Source organism: Capricornis sumatraensis, chromosome 22 (assembly GCF_032405125.1).
Source record: "Capricornis sumatraensis isolate serow.1 chromosome 22, serow.2, whole genome shotgun sequence".
In the NCBI taxonomy this organism is placed as follows: Eukaryota; Metazoa; Chordata; class Mammalia; order Artiodactyla; family Bovidae; genus Capricornis; species Capricornis sumatraensis.
The window spans coordinates 17,709,394-17,725,361 of NC_091090.1; the positions used below are offsets into that span (position 1 = coordinate 17,709,394).

Below are 15,968 nucleotides of genomic sequence, written 5' to 3' on the forward strand. Positions count from 1 at the left end.
AGAAATGTCTGTTTAGTTCTTTGGCCCATTTTTTTATTGGGTCGTTTATTTTTCTGGAATTGAGCTGCAGGAGTTGCTTGTATATTTTTGAGATTAGTCCTGTCAGTTCCTTCATTTGCTATTATTTTCTCCCATTCTGAAGGCTGTCTTTTCACCTTGCTTATAGTTTCCTTTGTTGTGCAGAAGCTTTTAATTTTAATTAGGTCCCATTTGTTTATTTTTGCTTTTATTTCCTATATTTGATTATTTATTTTAAATACAGCAGTGTGTACATCTCAAACCCAAACTCACTAACTATCCTTTCTCCCCATTCTTCCCGCTAGTACAATTTTTAAACCTGAGATAACACCATTCTTCAAAGTTTAGGAATGGGTTGCAAGTGTCTTTGGTGCCATTTTACCAGAATATTTTGCTCTCTATTCATATGTTCAACTGTGTGCGTGCTTGACATGTTCATCTTCCAACTTTTAAAATAAATGTCTTTTGGGATACTCTAAAACCCCAACATCTAAATAGAGGTTATTCAACAAAAATTAATTTAGAGATTAAAATTTTATGTAAAATTACACAAAATCCATTTTCATTTGTTAAAAATCACCTCCTACCTTATTGGGCCTTCTTGTGTGATTCATATGCTTAAAGGTCATGTGGAGTTAATACCCTAACTCTGGTTGGATTACAGACATTTACTGGTCTGACACAGGACCCTCATAATCACTGTATCTGACTCAAAATCCAGCTGTAAAGCCTGGGTCCTTCAGCCACGACTTTCAGAATGGATGCAGTTGTTTGGACACGCAGGTTTGCGTCCCGATGCCAATCAATAAAAATGCTGAAGATAGAAGCGTCTCCTCCATTCTTCAGCTGGTTTCCTAAATGAATTAAAGCCTAACTGAATAGAATTCCCTCTGTTCACAAAATACAATTTTTCATAAGCAGAGAATCCTGGATAATTTTAGCCATAGCTCCTTAAAATTCTGCCTGTTAGTAGGGTGTTTCACAAAAGGTTGTTTAATTCACACAACCTTGATGAAGAAAGAGATGTAGAAAGAGAAAAGTAAGACTCTCATTCCATATGCTGTAAGAAAAGGCAGAAGAGGGCCTTTTTGTGGAGCATAAATGTTACTAGGGATTTGTAAGACATGTTTTAAGGAACCTAAAACATTTCTCACTGATTCATCTCTGTTGAGTTCTTAACCCTTGTGGTGGGCTTTGTATCTAAGGGCTTATATTTTTTTTTCTATTTTTCAAAATGAAATGGTTTTAATACTCTTTATTTAAAAAAATCTTACTTTTTCATTGAGAAAAATTAGCAATATAGAAAATAGAAAACCCAAAAGTAATAATCACATAAAAAAACTCATCATACCAAAGTTTTTCTATTACTATACACTTGATATTATCAAGAAAAAATTAGATCATACCATATGGTTTTGTACTATGCTCTTTCATTTCATGGGCCTTCCTGGTAGCTCAGATGGTAAAGAATCTGCCTGCAATGCAGGAGATCTGGGAAGATTCCCTGAAGAAGGGAATGGCTGCCCACTCCGGTATCCAAGCCTGGAGAATTCCATGGACAGAGGAGCCTACCAGTTTCCTCTGTCCGAGGGGTTGCAAAGAGTAACACAGCTGAGTGAATAACACTTTTCACTGAATAATATCAATTCAATAACTCTAACTTATCAATTAATATAGAACTACATCACCATTTTTGCTAGATGTATAGATTTTTATAGAGCTTGTTTAGGATTTATTGTTACAAATACTGTCGTAAGCAGTCTTGTACATACATCTTTTTATATTTGTCTGATTAGTTTTAAACCAATTTATTAAATGTTGAATAAATACAAGAGCATTTATAAAATACTAAGAATAAATATAAAACATTGCCTTTTTTATATTGTTTCTCTGCTTTGTTTCTTTTCTTCTTCCTCCTTTTTGAGCTTTTGCTGAATATGAATTTTTCTCTTTGTGTTTTCCCCCTTGGCTAGTTTGGAAGTTATGTACTGTGCTTCTGTTCTTTTTCTGATTACCCTAGAAATTTTAACATTAATTTTTAATTAAACCTAAAACAAACTTCTTTACCCTCTTCTCAATTAAATTCATAGGAAACTTTAACTACATTACTCCTCTCCTGGCATTTCAGCATTTTAATTTTATCTTCTTTCTTTTCTAACACCACAGTGAAACATATAATTGTTGTTTTATACCATAATGTTTACCCATGCATGGACTCACTCTTTTCTACATCTCAAAGCTTCCGTCAGAATAATTATCTTCCTTTCTGAAATATACACTTTATAATGTCTTTCACTGAGAGTCTGTTGATTGTAAACTTTTTTTCCCCAGCAAATGTCTTATTTTGCCCTTCTTTTTTGAAAAATAGCTTTATGGAGTTATAGTTTGTCTGTCATAAATTCATTCATGTTAAGTGGACAGTTCTCTAATTTCAGAATATTTCCATTACCCCCAAAGAATTCATGAGCCCATTTGTAATCAACTCACACTCCCGCCCCTAGCCTCAGAGCACCACTAATCTACTTTCTGTTTCTATAGATTGGCCTTTTCTGGACATTGCCTATATCTTGAAATCATATACTGTGTTTCTTTTGTGTATGGATTCTTTTATTTAGCATAATGTTTTTAAAGTTCATCCACATTTTAGCATGTATCAGTGCTTCATTGCTTTTGATTGTCAAATAATATTCCAATATATATATGAATATAATGGGCCTCCCACGTGGCACTAGCGGTAAAGAACCTTGTGCCAGTACAGGAGACTTAAGAGACACGGATTTCATCCCTGGGTCGGGAAGATCCCCTGAAGAAGGGGATGACAACCCACTCCAGTATTCTTGCCTAGACAATTCCATGGACAGAGAAGCCTGGCAGGCTACAGTCCAGAAGGTCGCGAAGAGTCAGACACGGCTGAAGTGACGCAGCACTCACATATGAATATATCATATTTTGTTTGTCCATTCAACAGTTAATGGGCATGTGGGTAGTTTCCGCTTTTTGATGATTATGAATAATACTGGTAGAACATTCACAGGCAAGTCTTTGTGTGGACAAGTCTTTTCATTTCTCTTGAACAGACAACTAGGAATGTAATTATTGGGTCAGATAGTTAATCTATCCCTAACATTTTAGGAAACTGCTAACTTATTTTCTAAAGAATCTGCACCAATTTACAATACCCTCCAGTGATGTATGAGGGCTTAAGTTTCTCCACATTGTTGTCAGCATTTGTTATTATCTGGTTGTTTTTTTTTTTATTATAACCATTCTTTTAAATGTGAAGTGGTATCTCATTGTGATTTTCATTTGTATTTTCCTAGCAAATAATGAGGTTGAACATCTTTTTATGTGTAACTGGCTGTCAGTTCAACTGCTCCATTTGCTGAAATGTCTGTTCAAATCTTTAGCCTTGCCCTCATTCATGAAAGATAATTGTGTATGGGATACAATTCTGTATTTACAGTTAATCCTTGCACATAGAATTTACTGTTCTTTCCTTCTGGCTTTCACTGGTGCTATTGAGGAATCAGTTGCCAGTGTAATTGTCATTTCCTTCTATATAATTTCTTTTTCTCTCTGACTGCTTTTAAGATATTGTCTTTGTTTTTGATGTTCAGCAATTCAATGGTGATATGTCTCAGTTCAGTTCAGTTGCTCAGCCGTGTCTGACTCTTTGCAACCCTGTGGACTGCATCACGCCAGGCTTCCCTGTCCATCACCAACTCCCAAAGTTTGCTCAAAGTCATGTCCTTCGAGTTGGTGATGCCATCCAACCATCTCTTCTCTGCTATCCCCTTCTCCACCTGCTTTCAATCTTTTCCAGTGTCAGGGTCTTTTCTAATGAGTCAGTTTTTCACATCAGTTGGCCAAAGTATTGGAGCTTCAGCTTTAGCATCAGTCCTTCCAATGAATATTCAGGACTGATCTCCTCTAGGATTGACTGGTTTGATCTCCTTGCAGTCCAAGGGACTCTCAAGAATCTTCTCCAACTCTACAGTTCAAAAAGATCAATTCTTTGGTTCTCAGCTTTCTTTATGGTCCAAGTCTCACATTCATACATGACTACTGAAAAAAAATATAGCTTTGACAGGATGGACCTTTCTCGACAAAGTGATACCTCTGCTTTTTAATATGCAGAGACATATTAAAGAGAGACATATGACCAATGTCTAGATCGGTCATAGCTTTTCTTCCAAGGAGCAAGCATCGTTTAATTTCATGACTGCAGTCACCATTTGCAGTGATTTTGGAGCCCAAGAAAATAAAGTCTGCCACTGTTTCCATTGTTTCCCCACCTATTTGCCATGTCGTGATGGGACTGGATGCCATGATCTTCGTTTTTTGAATGTTGAGTTTTAAACCAGCATCTTCACTCTCCTCTTTCACTTTCATCAAGAGGCTCTTTAGTTCCTCTTCACTTTCTGTCATTAGGCTGCTGTCATCTGCATATCTGAGGTTATTGATATTTCTCCCTGCAATCTTGATTCCAGCTTGTGCTTCATCCAGCCTGGTACTTTGCATGATGTACTCTGCCTATAAGTTAAATAAGCAGGGTGACAATATACAGCCTTGACATATCCGTTTCCCAATTTGGAACCAATCCATTGTTCCGTGTCCAGTTCTAACTGTTGCTTCTTGAACTCCATACTGATTTCTCAGTAGGCAGGTAGGGTGGCCTGGTATTCCCATCTTTGAAGAACTTTCCATAGTTTGTTGTGATCCACACAGTCAAAAGCTTTGACATAGTCAATAAAGCAGAAGTAGATGTTTTTCTGGAATTCCCTTGCTCTCTAAAATCCAATGGATGTTGGCAATTTGATCTCTGCCTTTTCTAAATCCAACTTGAACATCTGAAAGTTCTCAGTTCCTGTGCTGTTGAAGCCTAGCTTGGAGAATTTTGAACATTACTTTGCTAGCGTGTGAGATGAGTGCAATTGTGCAATAGTTTGAACATTCTTTGGCATTGCCTTTCTTTGGATTCAAATAAAAACTGACCTTTCCCAGTCCTGTGGACACTGCTGAGTTTTTCAAATTTTCTGGCATATTGAGTGCAGCAATATAACAGCATCATCTTTTAGGATTTGAAATAGCTCAGCTGGAATTCCATCACCTCCACTAGCTTTGTTCATAGTGATGCTTCCTAAGGCCCACTTGACTTCACATTTCAGGATGTCTGGCTCTAGGTGAGTAACCACACTATCGTGGTTATCTGGATCATTAAGATCTTTTTTATATAGTTCTTCTGTGTATTCTTGACACCTCTTCTTAATATCTTCTGCTTCTGTTAGGTCCATACTGTTTCTGTCCTTTATTGTGCCCATCTTTGCATGAAATGTTCTCTTGTTATCTCTAATTTTGTTGAAGAGATTGCTAGTCTCTCCCATTCTATTGTTTTCCTCTATTTCTTTGCATAGGTCACTGAGGAAGGCTTTCTTATCTTTCCTTACTATTCTTTGAAACTCTTCATTCAGATGGATATATCTTTCCTTTCCTCCTTTGCCTTTTGCTTCTCTTCTTTCCTCAGCTATTTGTAAGGCCTCCTCAGACAACCATTTTGCCTTGCTGCATTTCTTTTTCTTGGGGATGATTTTGATCACTGCCTCCTATACAATGTCATGAACTTCCGTCCATAGTTCTTCAGGCACCCTCTGTCAGATCTAATCCCTTGAATCTATTTGTCACTTCTACTGTATAATCATAAGGGATTTGATTTAGGTCATACCTTAATGGTCAAGTGGTTTTCCCTACTTTCTTCAATTTAAGTCTGAATTTGGCAATAAGGAGTTCATGATCTGAGCCACAGTCAGCTCCCAGTCTTGTTTTTGCTGACTGTATAGAGCTTCTCCATCTTTAGCTGCAAAGAATATAATCAATGTGATTTCGGGGTCGACCATGTGTAGATTTTGGTATAGATTTCGGTGATGTCCATGTGTAGAGTTGTCTCTTGTGTTGTTGGAGGAGGGTGTTTGCTATGACCAGTGCATTCTCTTGGCAAAACTCTATTAGCCTTTGCCCTGATTCATTTTGTACTCCAAGGCCAACTTGCCTGTTACTCCAATAATCTCTTGACCTTCTACTTCTGCATTCTAGTCCCCTATGATGAAAAGGACATCTTTTTTGGGTGTTAGTTCTAGAAGGTCTTGTAGGTCTTCGTAGAACTGTTCGACTTCAGCTTCTTCCTCATTAGTGGTTGGGACATAGACTTGGATTACTGTGATACTGAATGGTTTGCTTTGGAAACAAACAGAGATCATTCTGTCGTTTTTGAGATTGCACCCAAGTACTGCATTTCAGACTCTTTTGTTGACTATGAGGGCTACTCCTTTTCTTCTAAGGGATTCCTACCCACAGTAGTAGATATAATGGTCATCTGAATTAAATTCACCCATTCCCAGTCCATTTTAGTTCACTGATTCCTAAAATGTCGATGTTCACTCTTGCCATCTCCTGTTTGACCACTTCTAATTTACTTTGATTCATGGACCTAACATTCCAGGTTCCTATGCAATATTGTTCTTTACAGCGTCAGACTTCACTTCCGTCACCAGTCACATCCACAGCTGGGCGTTTGTTTGTTTGTTTGTTTGCTTTGGCTCTGTCTCTTCATTCTTTCTGGAGTTATTTTTCCACTCTTCTCAAGGAGCATATTGGGCACCTACTGACCTGTGGAGTTCATCTTTCAGCATCATATCTTTTTGCCTTTTTATACCATTCATGCAGTTCTCAAGGCGTTCCCTTCTTCAGTGGACCGTGTTTTGTCAGAACTCTTCAGCATGGCCCGTCTGTCTTGGGTGGCATTGTTCATGGTTTCATTGAGTTAGATAAGGCTGTGATCCATGTGATCAACCTGGCCAGTTTTCTGTGACTGTGGTTTTCCTCTGTCTGCCCCCTGGCGGATAAGGATAAGAGGCCTATGGAATCTTCCTGATGGGAAGGACTGGCTCTGGGGGAATCTGGGTCTTATTCTGATGGACGGGGCTATGCTCAGTAAATCTTTAATCTAATTTTGTGTTGATGGGTAGGGCTGTGTTCCCTCCCTGTTGTTTGGCCTGAGGCCAAACTATGGTATGGGTAATGGCAGTAAGGTGACCTCCTTCAAAAGGACTTATGCCAGCACTGTTTCTACAGTGCCCCTGACCCCACAACAGGTCACTGTCAATCCACACCTGCACCAGAGACTCCTGGACACTCAGACAGGACTGGCTCAGTCTCTCGGGGGGTCACTACTCCTTTTTCCTGGGTCCTGGTGGGCACAAGGTTTTGTTAGTGCCCTCCAAGAGTTTGTTTCCCCACTCCTGTGGAAGTTCTGTAATCAAATCCCACTGGCCTCCAAAGTCAATTTCCCTGGGGTTTCTCAGTCCATTTGCTGGATCCCCAGTTTGGGAACTCTGTGGTGGGTCCTAGAACTTTAGTAACAGTGCAAAAACTTCTTTGGTATAATTGTTCTCCAGTTTTTGGGTCATCTCCTCGGTGGCTCTATGGTGGGGCTAATGGCGACCTCCTCCAAGAGGACTTACACCACCCACCGTGCCACCCGGGCCTGCTGCAGCTAGAGGCCCTGTCCCCGCGGCAGGCCACTGCTGACCTATGACTGCACAGGAGACACTCAAACACTCAAAGGCAGGGCTGGCTCAGTCTCTGTGGGGTCTCTGGGTCCCGGTGCACACAAGGTTTTATTTGAGCCCTCCGAGAGTCGCTGGTGGGTGTGGGGTTTGATTCTAAATGTGATTTCACCCCTCTTGCCATCTTGTTGGGGCTTCGCCTTTGCCCTTGGACATGGGGTATATTTTTTGGTGGGATCCAACATTCTGCTGTCAGTGGTTGTTCAGCAGTGAGTTGAAATTTTGGAGTTCTCTCAGGAGAAGATGAGAGCACATCCTTCTATTCCACCATCTTTGTGCCATGTTGATATATCTACACATGAGTTTCTATTTACTTGTTTGTTTTTCCTATTTAGGATGCACTGAGTTTCCTGAACTTGAGGATTCAAATCTTTCATCAATTCTCAGTCATTATTTCTTCAGTTATTATCTCCTTCTAATTCTCTTCTTTCTCAAACTTTTCTAGAAGTATGTTAAAATGTACTACTTTAGCCTATATGCCTCTTAACTTTATATTTCCCATTTATTTTCCCCTCTGCAGATTCCAGATAATGTCTTGAGATCTGTTTTGCTGTTTTCTAATTATTTATTTGGCTACATCTAATCTTCTGTTTAAGCCATCATTAACTGTTACTGGGTAGAGACTTCCCCCAAAAATATCCACATCCTAATCCTTAAAAGCTGTAAATATGTTACCTAATGTGACAAGTATGACTTTATAGATGCTATTAAGGTTAAGGACCTTGAGATGGGGATGTTAGCCTAAATTATCCAGGTGGGTCCAATTTAATCACATAAGCTTTTGTGGCAGAAGTGTTGAGTCAGAGAGATGAAATTGTACAAGGAAGAAAGATTCAAATAGAATGACTCAACTGGCCATTTCTGACTTTTAAGGTGTAGGAAGGAGGCCATGAACCAAGAAATATAGATGGACCCTAGAAGCTAGGAAGAGTCCTTATAGCTGATATGGAATTAAGGACAATGGTCCTACAACTGCAAAAAAGTGAATTCTGTCAAAAACTCAAGTGAGCAAGGAAATGGATCTTTCCCAATAGCCAACAGAAAGGAACCCAGTCTGCTCACCTTAATTATAGCCCAGTGAGACCCGTATCAGGCCTATTAACTATAGAACCGTGAAATAATACATTTGTATTGTTTTTAGGTCACTTATTTTATGATAATTTGTTACAGGAGCAATAGAATAAACTAATGCAAGCTTTAATTTTCAAGTTCTATTTGGCTCGTTTTCAAAATCCTGTTCAAACTTGTTTCCTGTATCATACTTATATTTTCAATCATGTTTTTTGTTTATCATGTTTTTTGTTTTTCAATACAATAAAAACATTTTATAATGTGCATCTGAAAACTCACTATCTGAGATTTTGCAGGTGTGGTTCAACTTCCTTTTGTTTAGTTGGCTCTTTCTCACAATGCCTGTTTCTTTACAAGATTTTTAACTTCTGGCTGTGAGCTCATGTTTATTGGAAATTAACTGTTGGATTCTTTGAGACTTGATTCGAAGGCATATTGTTCCGGAAAAGATTTCTGTTTTCATCTACCAGGTACCACCTGAGGTTTCCTGGGACCATCTTAAAATAAATTTTTGGCTTGAGGTTTTTCAAATCACACAAGTAATATGAATGAATGTTAATTACTGTCACAAATTAAGAATTCTTAGGAAAGATTTTTTTTCCCACTAAGCTTGACCAGTTTACCTACCATCCCCTTCTGATAGGCAGATTATTTCTAGTTAACCCTAACACTGAGTGATTAGCCCTGTGAAGTCCCAAATTTATGTAGGAGTTTCCTATTAGGCTTTCTTCCTTGGGCATAGGGCTTACCTCCTTTCTCATTGCATCAACCCAACAGACACTTGAGAACACCAGGGTTTAGTTGATGCCCGCAGGGTAAAATTTGGCTTATGTTTCTTGATTCCAGCTTTCATTCTATATTTCCTTTGATCCTGAGGATTTCTTAGTTTCTTGCCAGTTCAGTAATGTTTTTCATGTCTTATCCAGCATTTTTAGCTATTTTTGTTGAAGTTGTTCAGGGTGAGAGTTGCACTATACTGTCAGAAATTAAAATGTCTGGTTCTCTCTTGAGGATGAATTCTTATATGTAGACTTGATGGGTTAAAAGATATGCACATTAAAAAATTTTATACATGTAGCCATATTACAAGGTTTATTTCAGGAAATATAACAGAAAAACAAATCACTAATCTTAAGCATTTGTTGGATTCCTTTTAAATTTGGCTCTAACCTCTTTCGTAAGGAAATGTAAATGTGGTTTGCATCTGGACAAGAGACAAAATTTACAAGCAAAACAAAACAGTAGTAACTCAAAATAGTTTAATTGTGAGACGTTTATAGATGGTAAATTAGGAGTTCAAGAAAGACAGAAAAATTTAAATCTGGTCCTGCCACACCCCTGCTGAGGAAGTCTGTGGTTGCCTGTTGCCTTTAGGATAATGTCAGATTCTTCAAACAGCCCACATGACCATGCATGGTCTGGTCCTTGCCTTAAATGCATCCTTACCTCTCCTTCTAGCTCGAGCCTCACTGGACTTGTTTCTGTTACTCAAATGCAGGGAAATCCTTCTCACCTCCAGGCCCTACCTCTTATCTGAATGTCCTCTCTTGCCTCCCACTTCCACCCTATTTTTGTCTGGCTGACCTGCTTATTCTTCAGGTCTCAACTTACCTATGACCTTTTTTATTTTATTTAATTATTTTTCTCCAGTTTCTTTTTTTTAATTTTTTAATTTTATTATTTATTTTTTTTTTTAACTTTACAATATTGTATTGGTTTTGCCATACATCAACATGAAAGTCTAGGTTCGATGCAGGATACAGGATGCTTGGGGCTGGTGCACTGGGATGACCTTTTTTAAAATAAGGCAATTTTACATTAAATATATATATATTTATTTATTTATTTATTTTTGGCTGCGTTGGGTCTTAGATCCTTCACTGAAGCAGGCTCTTCGTTATAGTGCAAGGACGTCTCTTTAGTTGTGTTGTGCGGGCTCCAGAGTGCGTGGGCTCAGTAGTTGTGGCACTCATGGACTTAGTTGCCCAGCAGTATGTGGGATCTTAGTTCCCGGACTAGGGATCAAACCCGCGTCCCCTGCATTGCAAGGTGGATTCTTAACCACTGAACCGTCAGGGAATTCCCTACATGACATTTTAAGAGAGAACTTCCCTGATCTTTTGGTGTAAATTGCTATACAGACATACACACACACACCATATCTGTGTGTTTAGACTGCTGGTTGACTCAGCAACCTTGGGACAAAAACTAAGTTTGTGCACCTCAGAGCATCTGGTCAGTCCCCCAGAAAGGAACTAGAGAGTGAGAATGAGACAGACAGAAGCTATATGATCTTAAACCATGGTGTTCTTTTTCTGCACAGCACTTATTATGATAGTATTGACTGATGTCCCCCTTCTCTCCTAGAGAAAAAGAACTGTTCACCACCATCTCCTAATACTTAACTCATTGCCGGGTACACAGTAAATCTTTATTGAATATATGAATTTTAAGGATAAGTAGTTGCATTTAGACAAGTGCTGCCTATACATCACTTTGGGAACATAAAACAAGTGGGAAAGTGAGAAGACAAAACAGAAAAGACCCAAGAAATTTAATAATTTATAATTCAGAGAAGAATTATGAGCAGTGCTCTTCATGCTAAAAAATTGCTGTATAATGGAGGATGCTTAGGACCAGTCCATAAACAGGGGAGAATAAAAGGAGGTGGGCTTCTTGTTCAGCTTGAGGGGTTTAGGTTAGTACAAGCCAGGCTGGCTAGCACTGCTTTGGCTTATTAAAGGCATTCATGGAATCTTTTTCCCTGAAGATAAAGAACTTTTATTTCTGTGATGTTCTTGATGTCCTAATAGGAAGAAGTAGAGCGGATCTCAAGTTTTTTCATTTCCATAGATCAATGGTAAAGTTTCCTTTTTTTTTTTTTTTTCTTTTTTTGGGCTGGATTTGACTTAAGCGATTCATCATTTCATTTTAGCATTGATAATTATCTCTGAAGGTGCATTTTCCTGCTGCATTCTGAACAGTTCAGTTCTTTTTGTCAGTTACCAGAGTAACACTGCTTCTGCTGTGCTTGAAACAATTACCAACATTCAGCCCAAAGAGAGTGGAGGCGGCGTGGGAGAGACCCGGGAAGCCATTGTTTACAGGTTATCTGAAGACATGCTGAGCAAGCTGCCTCCTGATTACATTCCCCATGAGGTGAGCTGTCCTTTCCCCCAGCGCGCAGGGCTGTCATTGGGTTCCACAAGGCTGAGCACAGTCCTCGGACAGTACATTTCAGTCGCTTCCTCTCCCTGCTCAATCCTTTTTCACTTTTTGGTTTTCTCTTGCTTACCCTTGCTCAAGCCTCTTGCAAAATTACAATCTGTACTTTTCTTTTCTATTTCATTTTCCTTCTCAATTGCCTCTGCTGTACCCTCTGCCCATCTTTGGGTTCTTCTGTCTTTGGGTTTTTTAACCCTCTGGATTGAGACTCTCCTTGTCTGTCTTACCCAAGCCTGCTTTGTCCCATAATTTAAATTGAGCCCTTGCTTCTCTCTCTTGCCCTCCATACGTCTTATTCTCCCTGTCCTTTCAGCCAGGTAATAGGAAAGCAAGCCATTTATATGAATTCACTCTCCAGTTTGGATGGCAATAATTTTCTACTTCTTGAATCTCACAGATGTTTGCATGTTAATCAACATTGCTTTTCCTCAAAACAATTTTTTTAATCTCAAGACCACTTTACAAAATGATCAAGGACCCCAAATAGCTCTTACTTTTATGATTATGTGTGTGAGTGCTCAGTCATGTCCGACTCTCTGTGACCCCAAAGACTGTGGCCTGCCAGGCTCCTCTGTTCATGGGATTCTCCAGGCAAGAGTATTTGAATGGGTTGCCATTGCCTTCTGCAGGGGATCTTCCCAACCCTGAGATCAAACCCATGTCTCCTGCATTGCAGGCAGATTCTTTACTGCTTGAACCATCGGGGAAGCCTATATATGGATCATAATGACTGATATTTAATATATTATAAATGTAAACTAAAATTTAAAAAATATTAATTTATTGTGAAATGACATTAATAAACCCATCACATGGTAGCATAACAGTTATATTTTAAAAATAAATGTATTTCCAAAACAAAACCATTCAAAGAGAAAGTGGGGGTTTTGTACATCTCTTTAATATCTGGTTTACTAGAAGACAGCTAGACCCTTGTATCTGCTGGTACATCCTGTCTGCTGTGACACCACAGGTCAGGTCGTGCAGCCTCTAGGCACTCCTCAGTGAAGGCAAGTAAAAAGTCAAATGATGTGTTAGAATTACTATGAAAAAAAAATTAACTTCATGGCCCTCCTAAAAGGAGCTCAGGAGCTTTAGGGGTCCCAGACCACACTTTGAGAACTGCTGATCTTAATAAATTTTTAATTGTGGTAAAATTTCTGGGCAGTCTGAAAGTCCTGTAAGACATCCTCCTTCTTCAAGCAAGAAGATAGGCCATCCAGGGCCGCCTCTTTCCTGTTCTCCGTCTCCACCCCTCACTACTGATGGCGAGCTTCACGTGAATCCAACCCTGGGCTGAGGCAATTTTAGCTTTTCAACCAAAAAGTGAGAGGCTGATGCCCTCATGGAGGTATTTCTCTGGTCCTGTGTCTTCCCTGTCCGGCATCCCCGAGTCTGGGAGATGTGGCTGCCTGGGATATAGCCCTCCCACCTGCAGTCAGTGCCCCCAGAAATAAAAAACATTTTCTTGCCTCTTAAAACAATTTTTGCTTCTGATGTGTAGATGGATACCAAGAATTTGGCTAAGATACTGAAATCAGTGACTTCACATAGAGATGTTTATAGTCAGGGAAGAAAAATGTTTTTAAGTGGATAAGTATTGTAAGTCCATACTTGGTGTGGTCCATTGTGAACAATCAGAAGACAGATGAGGCATAACACCTGTCTTCAAAGATTTTTATTTTTTTAAATTTAAATGTATTTACTTTAATTGGAGGCTAATTACTTTACAATATTGTATTGGTTTTGCTGTACACTGACATGAATCAGCCACAGGTGTACATGTGTTCCCCATCCTGAACCCCCTTCCCACCTCCCTCTGGCATGTGAAAGTGAGATAAAATGCACTCTCTGTGACTAGACTGCAGATTTGTATTACCAGAGGAGAGTTTCAAGACCTTGGGATAATTTGAGCTGCTTGGGGTTAGTTGGGACTACTTCACCAAGATCTCTGTTCTGTCATCACCCCAGCAGAATCTGAGTGGGAGGGGTGTCCCTAAATGTATTATTAGATGGGAGGGAGTTTGTACTAAGAGACATCTAAAGCAGCCTCCTCTTCCAGGATTACTTACTTTTTAGTGTCCTTTTACAGAAGAGATGTGTTCTTAAAAATGTGGCTGTAAGGTACATTTAGTTAATTGAAACATAATTACAGTATTGACTTAAAAACATATTACTGTAGAAAAGACTAACTGGTTTCAGAAACATGAAAATTCTATGTAAGAGTACAGCAAATATTTTGCTTATTAATAAAAAGAAAAATTTAAGCTGAAACAATAATGATACTGAAAGTAAAACCAGTTATGATTTTAGATTTTCTAGAATCTAAGTTTTAAGACACATTAAGCACGTGTCTGTAAGTGTCGGGCAAGGTGATTTTTTGGGGCTGTTAGCATATCAAAGCTACCGGGGCTATTGATTTCATAGTGAAGCCAACACCTGGGCTTGATTTCTCACTTGTGTTGGTTGCAAAAGTGTTTCCATAATTTCCCTTTTCCTTAAAATGTTAATTTCCACAATGCAGTCATGATTTAAGCAGGATGATATATAAGCTATTTAGCTGCTAGAGGCGGAAGGGCTCAAGATGAGAACAGAGAAAGCAATGGAGCCTGCAAAATCGTAAGTTCTGGAACCAGGAATTTAGGTGACTACCTGAAGGTTGGTGTGTCAGACTGGTTAGAGACCTCCACTGGCACGTTTAGGGGGCTTCTCAGATGGCTCAGTGGTAAAGAATCTGCCTGCCAAGGCAGTAGACCCAGAAGACTTGGGTTTGATCCCTGGATCAGGAAGATCCCCTGGAGGAGAAAATGGCAACCCACTACAGTTTTCTTGCCTGGAAAGTCCCATGGACAGAGGATCCTGGTGGGTTACAGTCCATGGGGTCACAGAGAGTTGGACACAGCTGAGCAACTGAGCTTGCACGCTGGCATATGTAACCAGGATTTCAAGATCACTTGCTCAACCTGTGCAGGTAGTCCCATCCAGGTGTTCAGTTTCACATCACTGTTCCCCTCTTGTCCCTCACACACCAGAAGTGGCCCAGCTGCAGTTAATCAGAGATGGCCACTGCTGAGTAGGAAACATGGGCACCATGCCAGAAAACCTGTTCTGTAGCATGAGGAGGGAGGGCGGTCCAGAAGAGCCTAGAGCCCATCTGTCTCTAGTCTCCCGTGAGGGAGACTCCTCCTCTTCAAGAGGAGCCAGTGGGCATCCAAGAATGCTGCAGTTCCCTGGCTTTCTGGTGCCTCTGTGGACTGGTGCCTCATTCCCAGTTTCCCTCCTACTCCATGTATCTATCCTCACCCCTCCTGTTCTGGCATTTGTTTGATTGTGGCCCACAGAAAGTTCAGCTCTCTCGAGAGTTCTTGCCAGTATTCATAGTCAGTCTTTTCTGGGGCATATGTCACTGAATTGAAATGTGTATATGTATTGGCCTATTTCCCAATAATTGTTATATTTTATTGTTCCTGTGACCAGATGCTTTATTATTGATCTCTTCAAAATAACCAATAAATTATATACCAGAAGGAAAAAATGACAGGTGCTTTATGGCCCTTCCACAAAATCAAATATTTTCATTGATTAGATTGTGAAAGGCTCTCTTTAGTCACCCTGGCCAGAGCAACAACAGTCAGGATACTGCAGCCAATCATATTTATTGGTAACTGTTCTGTAAAGATTTTGGCTGTATTCACTTTCTGTGACATTTCTAATAATGGTTCTACAAGCACTGTGAGAATAAGTATTCCAGACTATATTCTTACAAAGGTTAAATTGCAAAAGAATATTTAACCGACACTTTAGTACTTAATCATTTGAAAGGGGAAAAAAAGTAAAATTTTATTTCAGCTTTTCAAAGTACTTTTCCAATTATCAACTAAGTACTATCAGTAGGAAATAAAAATCATTTTAGTTGGACAGGAGTTTTTGAAGCCCAGAAAATGGGAAATTTAATGGCGAATTTGGTTCTGCAAGAGATATTTTAGAGTTCACTTGGGCTTGTAGAGATACATCCAGAGGAAAAAGAGACTA

The 15,968-nt window shown here is 39.3% G+C and overlaps 1 protein-coding gene across 1 annotated transcript in view; it reads left to right on the forward strand.

Annotated features, from left to right (window-relative positions):
* Positions 1–15,968, forward strand: part of DNAH8 (dynein axonemal heavy chain 8) — a 314,414-nt gene that overhangs the window by 281,944 nt on the left and 16,502 nt on the right. Inside the window, exon 88 of the mRNA XM_068961103.1 lies at positions 11,714–11,870. Within this exon, the coding sequence (XP_068817204.1) occupies positions 11,714–11,870 (157 nt within the window). The remainder of the gene's footprint in view (positions 1–11,713; positions 11,871–15,968) is intronic.